At 41.8% G+C, this 11,327-nt stretch overlaps 1 protein-coding gene across 3 annotated transcripts in view; it reads right to left on the reverse strand.

The window, feature by feature from the left end:
* Positions 1 to 11,327, reverse strand: part of LOC118336017 (vacuolar protein sorting-associated protein 13B-like) — a 313,914-nt gene that overhangs the window by 62,076 nt on the left and 240,511 nt on the right. For all 3 annotated transcript variants that reach the window (XM_035672549.1, XM_035672551.1, XM_035672550.1), the window contains 3 exons: positions 7,583 to 7,785; positions 6,043 to 6,259; positions 3,906 to 4,090 (listed from right to left, as the gene is read on the reverse strand). In XM_035672549.1, the coding sequence (XP_035528442.1) occupies positions 3,906 to 4,090; positions 6,043 to 6,259; positions 7,583 to 7,785 (605 nt within the window). The remainder of the gene's footprint in view (positions 1 to 3,905; positions 4,091 to 6,042; positions 6,260 to 7,582; positions 7,786 to 11,327) is intronic.

The following is an 11,327-nucleotide window of genomic DNA, read 5'->3' on the forward strand; positions in this document are numbered from 1 at the left end:
GTGTGTGGGTGTGCGGGGGGGTGCTGTGACAAAAGGAAGGAGAAGAAAGAGAAGAGGAGGAGAGGAATAGAATGAGGAAATGGATAAAATGTGGACCCACTTTAATTTAGTTCACTTCACAAAATCACCCTCCACCTGCTGGTGAACAGCCTTGAATTGGAAAAAACATTACAGGCTAAATGATAGAGAGGAATGACAAGACAGCTTAATGCTAAATATCACTCTCTCTTTTCTCCATATTTCTTTTTCTTTCCCTATGCCTCTCACTTTCCATTTCTCAAAATCTATCAGCCTCCATCTCCGTGTGGCCACATGGTAATTTTAGAGGCCTGAGAAATTATGACTGCCTTCTCTCTCTTTCCTGCTCTCTCTCTCTCTCTCTCTCTCTGCACAGTCTAGATGTAAAGTAAATGAAATGAAGTAAATGAAAATTCCTTTGGAACAGAAACTGAGCCATTACTGTTTTTTTGGATTTTTATGGCTGCATTTCCGTTCTCTGTAGCTGGACTTTCCTTTCTGGTCTTGGGAGAAAAAAAATAATAATTAATTGACTTTTATGGAGTCCTGTAGAAAGTAAAGCATAACCACTGTCTGCCAGAGGCTGAAATCAATTAAATCTGGGATCACAATGACTTTGGCTGATGACCAAGATGTCCTGTTAAAATAACCCCCAACAACCCAACCCCTTGCCTCACACACAACTGCCGTAATGCTAAGCGAGTGTTTGTACGAAAACATGAGCTAAGAAGGACTGTGTAACATATCAGTAAACGGATCCAATGTCTTATAATTACTTTACAATCACTCCTTTCAAAAAGTCCATGATACACGATACTGTTTTTTAGCAGTGTTGACAAAATGCATCAGGGTAGCTTTCAACAATGGGTTTAAACCAGTTTAACATCTACACTTCCTAAGTGATGTTTTTCATTTATGTTACCAACAATACCTCTGTTAACATGTCCACCGCTATAGCCGTCCAAGTGTCCTATTACAGACATGCCTGCTGCAGGGCCTGGCCAGGGCACTTACATGGATGTCACAGAAACACGAGCAGCAGAATGACCTATGACTCACTTACGACTTGTACAGTGCAATGATTTCTATAAGTGCAAGTGCTAATTCTGCACAACTGTTTATACAATTTTCTTAGCTATCAATTACAGTGGTTCCCATTTTAATATGAAGCTTTTATTGACTTTCTCGACAGAGTATGATGGGTGGGAACGGATAAGATTGTATTTATACCAATGCCATTCTTGATTTTGCTTATTATTAATCAGTTTCCTTATTGATTCCTGATTAATTTGCTGTGTAGGAAAGAAAAGTTGGCCTTCACAGGTTTTAGCATTAACTGTTGTATTATATGTGAGTCTGTATAACCAGAGTAAAAAAAATGGCAATTGCAAATTTCCAGCTGTGCAGACACATAAGTTTGATGTCATTGTTTTGCAATGCGCAACTGTCAGAAAAACACGCCGACATCGATAAAAGGAATTGATGAGCTCGGACTCGTATGATTCCAGTGTATCAGACAATTTGGAACCGGTTCTTGATTCCCATCCCTACAGAGTATCTGACCCCACTGCATCTCATCGCCACATTAACTGGTTTTTAGTAATAGTCGGGGGCTTGGAGCCTCCTCTCATCACCTGACTCCTTTTAACAGACTTGTCAGAAGAGACAAGACCATGCCAGATGACATGAGGAGTACAAGATGTGGAAACCACATGTTCATCAACCACTGGTTCCACATTTCGTGTTGTGTGATACACACAGAAAAATATAGTCACAGGCATCCATTTTAAGCTCAGAAATAGATAGAAGTACAGGTGCAGAAATAAATGCAGGCACCCAACTATCTCTTCTCTGACACCACGGTCCAAATCTATGACAGACTGTGAAGTGAATCATATGAACATGACATGCTGGACTATGCCTGCCAGCTTGTTGTATCTCCTGTCAGACCTCCATTGGCCCCTTGTTTCATCAGCTGGTGAAGAATCATATCTTTCTCCCCTGGACTAGAGAAAGTATATTTTCACACAGATCCTCTTACACAGAGCAAAAGACACTACCTCCCCCTGTGACCATCTATATCCATCCTTCTCAACCCTCTTCTCACTTCATCTCTGTTTGTCTCTGCTCAATCTTGCGTCCTGTCAATCTACTCCCATTAACTACACTCTCCCTTCTCCAACTCCGTCCATCACCGCCTCGTCCTCTAACCCTCCCTCCTCTACGCACACCAGCTCCCTCTGTTCTCTACTGTAACTCAATATGCGGCCAATCAGCTAGAGAGCCTTGCTCATTACAGATTTTACAGCTGTGGAGCCTCGCAGGGAAGCCAGACATCTGCAGCACCTTCCAATATCTTGTCTCTCCTGGGCTGACATAAACAGACAGAAGAAAACATCTGTACTGTAGGTGAAATGATTGTGGGAGTCCAGGAAAGAATCTAAGAGATAAAGGGGGGATATGGGCAGATGTGAAACTTCTGCTGAAGATGGAAAAAAGAAGCAGAAGGAAAAGAAAGAGGAAAGGTAACTTTACCCTAAGGCTTAAAAAATGTAATTAAAAAGTCTTTATACATGGGCTGGGAATGTAATAAAACTTGCTACTGTCATTAATTTCAGGAACATGTAATAACATCAGATTATAACATTAATTTGTGATAAACACTGTATTGCAGAAGGAATGAGTCAAGTTTAAAAAACTCTTAGGGTTTACTTTATGATAGTCAATATTATAATATATCATTTATGAAGTAATTCTTGCAGTTATTGTATTAATGTAATGTTAGAGAAATATCTGTGAATATATTGCATCAGCTTATTTTAAAACATCTTTACATTACATGTTGGCAATCCAGCTGTTGTTACATTATCAGTCTCTAGAGGGCTGCTCCTCAGCTTTTCCCCTTCTCAGTGTGACTTCTGTAGACATTTTGCTACACGGAATAGAATTTAAAACCACAATAACAACTGAAATTAAGATAATATCCGACTAAACAAAGCTAATGCAAGCTGTGAAACTTTATATGAAAAGGAAAAAAACAGAGAAAAATGTATTTGATCAGGAACGTGATTGAGTTAAGCCTAGCTGACAAGATGACAAAAACATGTTTTGCATATTGTATTACCAGAAATTCCATTCTTAATTGCATGGTCAAAAAATAACTGTAGCTATGACAGTGTCAGGCAATTTGACCTAAAAATAGTGTATTTCTGCTTCAGGAAAAAAACACAAAGAGCAGATGCTAAAGAATGTGATTTGGGACTCGGCTTGCCTTCGAGGACGTTAAGCTGGAAAAGTGAGGCGGGGGGATAGAAAGGCAGAGGATGAGTGATAGGAGGAAAAGTGGGATGTCCTGTCCCCCACTGAGGCCCTGTAGACTCAGTAGCTGCTACAGCCTGCCAAATTATAACCTCATCTGGGGTTGGAGACACCTGGCTATTCACACCAGAGCATGCAAGATGACTTCCACAGCTGTCCGACCATGTATTACATGTTTGGAGGGACAGCAGGGGTCTCTGTCATTCAATAACACTTAGGGTATGGGAGTTCTCATGACTCATGTCATGGGAATTATAATGGCGCACAGCCCAACTCTAAGACAGTTTATTTCTCTTTCATTGCAGGTGATGTTCAGCAGGGAGCAGTGAGAGAGATTCTCTTGTCAGTTTACACCTTTTCCTCCTTCTTTATGGTAGCAGGACTCTAGTAGACCACAACAGATCCAGATACAAGTGATGAATAAAACATTTGGTTGCATTACTACTCCTTGCTCCTTCCTTCATTCACACTGCTCTGTGTTTATGTTGGGGAGGGATTTTCAGAATAATTTTAGAGATGGGGGAAGAGAGAGTGTGTAGCTGTGGTATTTTTTTTTCCTTTTTCTCTACCTGCAGAACGTCGCCCAGGTCAGCAGTGCTGATCTCAGGGTCCTCCGTAGTGTTGAAAGGTACAGGAGTTATCCTGACAAAGGTGAGGACGCGGGGTTCAGGGTACCTCCACAGCATCACCCCTGGGCTGTCCTCAGTCTCGCTGTAGAACACCACCTCATGCGGTCCTGGCAGTCTCTGGGAAGCTGCACAAAACGAAGAATTAACAGTAATATCAGAATAACTTAACTTTAATATGTCAGCTAAGATCTAAAGGCAAGACTTACGTTATGCTTTACAGGAAGACATAAAAAACATATGGCGAGGGGCTAAGAGAATAACAAAATGAAGTGAGGAGAATAGCTGAAAGAAAAGAGGAGAAAAAAAATAAAGCGTCATAGTTGACTGGAACAGATAAAGGATGATGCGACTGGAAAGCAGAGGATGAACTGGAAGGAACCCATGGATTTAATGTTTTAAGATACAGTAGATTACCAGTTTACTGCACTACACTCTTCTGGTATCATAAAACCCACTACTACACAACGTTTCATAACAAAAAGTCTGTTTAATAGCTCAACTGGCCTCTTTGAACATTTTCAGATGCTTGTGGAAAAAGGGAACACTTGAAAAAATGTGATAAAAATTCTATGACTTGCATACATCTTTGTTGCTGGTGATGTTTTTATAGCTATTTTTACTATGGAATCTAAACCCTCCGAAACAATATCTACTAAAAGAACACTGTAGATGTTTCCACACTCTCACAATGTTTACATGCGTAAGAAGCCATATATAAACAAAGTGGCTGAGTAAACATTTTTGCTATTGAGTAAACAGCCATTGATTGAACCATGCCAAGCACCTGCAAAAGCTGGATAACACTGGATCTAAACTTCTGAGTGGTGTTTGACTCAAGTCGTGGCTGCTGTTTGGGATTCAAGTCCTTTGGAAAAATGTTTATTTGAAAAAAACAGTCAAGCAGAGAACTGCTGCTTTGTTTGGCCCCTGGGGGTACAAACACTGAGAGTCTCCCTCCAGAAAACACATTTCAAGGGGCAGCGAAATCTGTCTGTGGCTAATTCCTTCCTTCATGTGAAGCGGTGAGATGTCCACTCGAAGGTGGACAGTGTATTGTTATTTTGCGATGAGGGGGGGATGAAAGAAAAAACAGACACTTTCATGAGGTTTTTCTTCCATTTGAGTTAGCTTGAACTTAGAGAAAGTGGGAGAGGGACAGGGACTTCTTCTCCCCATCCGTCTTTCATCTCCTCTTTTGTCCATCTATCCCATCCATCCCTGCGTCAGGCCCCGGGGGGGGGCACTCGCTGTTCTCTGTACTTGGGGGCCCGGTTTTCTCTGGCTGTTGACAACATGTTGCAGACAGATTGTGCTCTCCGTTCTAGTTCACTACTGTACGTTCTCCTGCTTCAGCCAGCATATTAAATGCATCAAAGACCAGTGGAACAGTGCAACAAACAAAGACTCAACCACAGCTGACAGAGTGGACGGCTGGTCTACAGCCAGAGAGAAGTTTGATCCTCTGTGTATAATGTTGCCGTGTGTGTCTGTGTGTGCACGTAGAGGACAGCACACACAAAGCACAAAGAGGGGGAATAAACAGCATGTTACTCAGAGTGGAACCAGGCAGACATGTCCGATGAAACTTCTTTCCACAGAGGGCTTTGATCTGACTTTGATTTAAGGCAATGTGTATCTTAAGTGACATCTCACTTTGGCACAAAGGTTCTGTTTTTTTTGTTGTTGTTGGTACAAACTCAGTTATATGAGTTTATGAAGGATTGACCATGGTTTTCTGTTCCTCCTATGGATTCAGTGCTTACCACTGTTCCATCTATTTTGAAAACCTTGACAAGAAATACGCAGGAAAAATTGATGTCCAGGTATTGTTGATTTACTCTGAGCCCTGGATAATGCTCTTTAGAAAGCAATTTTGCCTGTTTGCGACTACTGCTATGAATGACTGCCGATAAAGCTAACAGCTATCGACCTTTGGGAGTCTGTACTGTGAAATGAAAAGTTCCAAAAAGCAATCATGTCACTTTTAGAGTTAAGATTTAGAGTGCAGTAACACTTTACCTAGGTTTAAGCCTGGCTACATTGTTTTACACCTTGAATGAACTGTATTAACATTCACCTGAGTCCTGGACGTATTGAAAATGCCCCGTTCGCAGGTCATCTGAGCTGTGCTCTGTCCGAGGAGAGGGAGAGCCCAGAGAGGGAGGTGGATGGGCGTGGCAGGCCTTGGCCTTGGAACAGCTATCGGCCAAATCCCCTTTCTGGAGGTTTAGGTACACCTGCAAGTGTTCCTCCACCAGCTTCAGGCAGTTCAAATGTTCCTGGCCCCAGAAGACCTGTCAAGACAGAAGCAGAGAGGGTTGGGAGAACGGCAAGTAAAGAGATGAGGAATGAGTGGAGAAAGGTGAAAAGTGAAAGTCAATATGAAAGGTATATGGATGAAAAGGAAAACAGTGGGAGACAAGATGTAAAGAAAGAAAGTTGAAAAACAGACTGTAAAAGCTAGACAGTGACACAGGCTCACAGCTGATGCGTAAATACCTACGTCAACAATTATTTAACATTCTTTTTCCAAAACAGGAAAAGAAGCAGTCAGGGTTACCCTCGTCATCACCCCTTCACATCCTTTCTAACATTACCCAACACAACCTTACATCCTCCTTACTTACCCGCGGCATTCCCCTTCCCATGCCCCATCAAAGCGCGCCTGCCTGGGGTTTGGACCGAGAACCAGGAATCTCTGAGTCAAAAACTCTTCACACATGGAGCTGCCTGCCTGCTTGCCCGCTACTCACTAGCTTGCAAGGGTGGGTTATGACTAAACTCTAAAAACAGGAAAATTTGGGGATTTTTTTTCAGGTTTTTGGAAACAGAGCACGAGAAGAAGGAATCGGAAGGAATTCCGGTGGTTTTTGTACAGCACTTGATTAAAACACCACAAACGCCAATATTTACAGAGGGAAATGTATGGTTACGTATTAAGTGTTGAGTTGCGAGTCATGTTTCTGTTAATGGGCACGCAATAAAAGCATTGAGGGAATCATTGAAAATGGGGAAGAGGTAGGGGGTTCCCCCTGAAGAAGTAATGTGGAATAATATATTAGTAATAACGCATTCAGTAAAGTCACATTGAAAGGGGACTTTTCAGTGTGGACATTATGTAACTTCTTACAGGAAAAAAGGCACACATAAGATATAACCACCCCCCTAAAAATAGGCTTATAATATTCCAACTTAACCAGCAGATGTAACTCAAATCTACAGTGGAATTACAACATGCAATTCCTACTGTCATCACTTCAACTGCAAAGAGGACAGAAGCCGTAGCAGGGTTGAACAGGAACAGCCGATTTAAGAGGAGTGTGATGATCTGCGCCTGTGGGTGTCAGCTTATGAACACAGTAAGGATTCATTTGAAAAACAAATGCACTCAAACTGAGGTGACATTTAAGTGGGCAGCAGCATCGCCTCATGATTAGAGGCCGTTCCTATAACTGCTAGAGCTCAAGCCCTCAGGGGTTTATGGTCCTTGAGCAAGACACTCAATTCTAACCAGGTGCAGAGGTGCTGATCTGACCCTGACCCCCAGAAACTGTGGCTGCACTGGGTGATACATCTTGTGATTGAGGATGCTGAATTGATGTCATGGCTACACAAACCTGGAGCAGGCCTCCCTTCAGGTCCATCAGCAGTTTAGGGGGGCCGGGCTCAGGCCCAGGGCTGCCGCTATGGCGGCACCACCGAGCCTCCAGAGAGGAGCTGCAGGAGAACGGCCCCAGCAGGAGACGGCTTCGGTCCTTCAGTCCTGTTCTCACCAGCACATCTTGTAGCTCCAGCTGCACAGACGCAGCCTGGACTGCATCTAAAGAGACAGAAGGAGTAGCAATGAATAGCAGTACAGGGTGGAACTATGGAAGGAAAACAGAAGGTAAATGATTTGTCAAAAATGTTTTGGATTATACTGAGGGAAAATGTCCAGTCAATGATACCCTATGCACAAAGTGATTTATGAATAAAGTCAGAGCAGTCACTAATTTATTGATTGCACATCGGAAAAAAAGAAGAAAGAGGGTTCAAATAGATGGAAAGATGTCTAAAATAAATACTGCTTTCAAAGTGAAATATTGATCTCTTTAATTATAGATGAAAAATAACAGTTCATTGATACAGGTGCTACTAAGCCAGATGAAACTGAAACTCATAAACAATTCAACCTCAAAATTCAGTTGCACGAATGCTCGCCTTTCTCTGCCCTCAACTATGGCAGTCTGGCTATGTGATATCAAAGCAAAACATACCGTACAATTATACCAACCACATCACTGGGCTCCAAACTATCGTTACTACTCATTTGATGTTAATAACATAAACACTTGGCTCTCTGAAAGAGCAGAGCTTGATTTTTCCTCTTTAACAATTACGTGCATACTATACGTGCCTGCCTTTGCCTTTATGATTCTCAATCACTGAACTGATGACCAATAAAAATAAAAAATCCACAAGTTCATTTTAAGTGGACTATTATGTACTAGAGGAAGTTATTAATTAGGAATGATTTAAGTTGTCGAAGAGAATTTTTAAATATTTGGGTCTGAGGCTACAAATGTACAACCATCAGTTAATAAGAATAACAGATGTGACTCCTGTGTGCCTCTCTAAACCAAGGTGTTCTGGGGTCATGGTTACGCCAGTCTGAACCTGTATAGATTCAAGTTCAAACTCAGTGTTTCAGTGATTTGGTCAGCTAAAAAGTTTAGCAGACATGATGACAGTGAGAAAACCCTGATGGGATCCAGACAGAGCAGCCAAACACCCACTCATCCTAAAAGAACCAAAAGTAGCAAAAGCCCCAACTTAATAAGGACGGCATTCTCTGTCCTTTCCATTAAAACTGAGATGTGTCACTGTGGTCACAGGCTGTCCTGACCTCTACTTTTTGGTCCCATAAATCAGCAGACTGAAACCTCTTCTACTAGTCGTTAACATGGGAGGGCTGATCTGGTCAGTTAGAGCTACAGCAGCAGCAGCCCATTTGGAAACCTCAACCCTAGATGACTAATAATGCCCTGAGAAGCAGCTCTTTAAAAATGCCTTTTAACTCTAGAAATTCTCACTCTAGTCTGCTTGGCTGCAAGTCTGGGAAAGTAAAATAAAGCAGCGGCACACCTGTTTCAGTCCCTAGATATAAGTCATGTATAATAGTTCTCATTACCTAACTGTTTGACCTTTAACATTTCAACAGTAGCACAGAATAAAGAGGGAAACATTCACATTCAAAATAACAATAATGTAATAGTGATTAGTTTTTGTAAACACTGTAACAATCACTTTTAAACACAACAAGGAGAAACCACCTGTAAAACTGAAAATGAACACCCATCAGTAAACTAATGTTTAATATAGTGTTTATGGTCAAAAAATGGACTGGCCTTAAACAACTCTACATATCTGGCGATGATGTTGCAGACTGCAACCAACTGAAACCCCTTGACTCAACCTAGTGGAAAGGAGAAACTACAGTGGCTGCAAAAAAGGTCCAATCTAGTGCCAGTGTTTGGTTTGTCCCTTCTGGGCTAGAAACATGGCGGACTACGTAGAAGAGGACCTGCTCCCTCTGTAGATTAAAAACGTCTCATTCTAAAGTAACGAAAACACAATGATTCTTATTTTCAAGTGATTATAGACACATTACAAACATATATACTGTTATACATACACATATATAACAGTATATTATATTCCATTTCTGCTAATATATCCTCCTAAATGTTACACAGTGGACCTTTAAGTATTGATTTCTTCTTTTCCTTTTTTTAGTCATTTGGGGAAAGACTGACTACAGTGTGCTTGGGGTTCACTTGGGGTAAAGGATAGATGAAAAAGATGGAAAGGGAGTGGGGGAGGAGGTGATTAATGAGGAGACAAATAGATATAGACGTGGAGGGAGGGAGAGCGTGTGACACATAGAACCAGAGGGTGTGAGAGAGAGCGAGAGAGGGAATGAGTTATGATATGATGAAGATATGACACACAGGCGCACTCACAACTTTTCAGGCTTGGTAAACCGACTAAGGAACATCTTATTCAACATTAGAGCCAAATAACACAACAGGGGGGTTCCAATGAAAGACGGCTTCTCTTGCATAAATCATTCTGGGGGAAATATTATACTGAGATGACTCATTTCTCTCAGGAAAGACACTGTTGATACAAGTTGGCAGTTTACCTGCTAATATCTTCTGGTGTTGCGGCGCAGAGAGAGCTGTTAGAGATTACTTACTGAACTGTGGACACGGTTTATTTTCATGGCAAGGATTTATAAGACAGCACAAGGGAACTCCCAATCTGGCTTGTTAAATGGAGAATATTTCACTCACACACACGTATTAAAAGCAGACTAAAGCACATAAGAGCAGAAAAACATAAAAAATAAATATAGCCAAATGCCTGCATACATACATGTGTAAAGGTGAACAAGTCAAAAAATGACACCCATGTACAATTCTCTACACCAACCCACACACACACACAATGTGTATCAAAGCATTCTCTCCTGTCTCACCATGCGTCATTTACAGCCCAGTTGACCGCAGTATCCTGGTGTTTAAGCCAGCAGGAGCAGCCAGCACTCTTAATAATCACCCTAATTGGGAGTGGTTTTAATGATGGGGAATCCCTTTCTTTCTTCATCCCTAACTCCATTCTTCCATCCAGGCTGAATAATAGTCAAAGGCAAATTTTCTCCATGCTCTCTCCATCCCTGCTTTTGCCCTGTATGACCATATCACAGCTATGTAGGTTTGTCTCCAGAGATGTCAGCAGACAGCTCAAAGACATTATTACACTACAGAGCTGTGAAGTAGTGCCATAAGCAGGGAGGAGCGGAGGGAATGTTGAGGGGGGAAAAAAGGAGGTGGGAAAGTATTGGAGGATGAGGCGGGCGGTACCTGTGGGCCTTACTTTGCCTACACAGAGTGTGTGACATATTCACACATGATGGATAAAAAACCCCCCACAAAAACCAAGAGACAGTGGGGAAGAGACAGAAAGGGCAACAAAATAAGAGACACTGGCACAGAGAGAATGAGAGAGAAGAGAAAGAGCAAGAGATTGCTTCATGACGGGAAGAAAATAAAGGAGCAGCAACTTTTTGTAGACCTTTCACAGAAACCAGACAGAATAGCATTGCATGGGGATGATCAAGAATACTGTGTTTTGCCACTGTTAACTATGTGGTTGTCCCATATGGAAAAGATATACACACTTTCTCACAAACACGTACACACAGACATTGGACAGCTGTTGTTTTGGGGGTATTTGAGGTGGCTCCACTTATGTGTTAAGGGGTTTCGAAAACGGGCTCAGATGGAGCTGAATGATCCTCGCCAACACACACACACACAC

This window comes from Morone saxatilis, unplaced genomic scaffold, assembly GCF_004916995.1.
Source record: "Morone saxatilis isolate NCDOM2014 unplaced genomic scaffold, NCSU_SB_2.0 Contig24, whole genome shotgun sequence".
Lineage (NCBI taxonomy): Eukaryota > Metazoa > Chordata > Actinopteri > Moronidae > Morone > Morone saxatilis.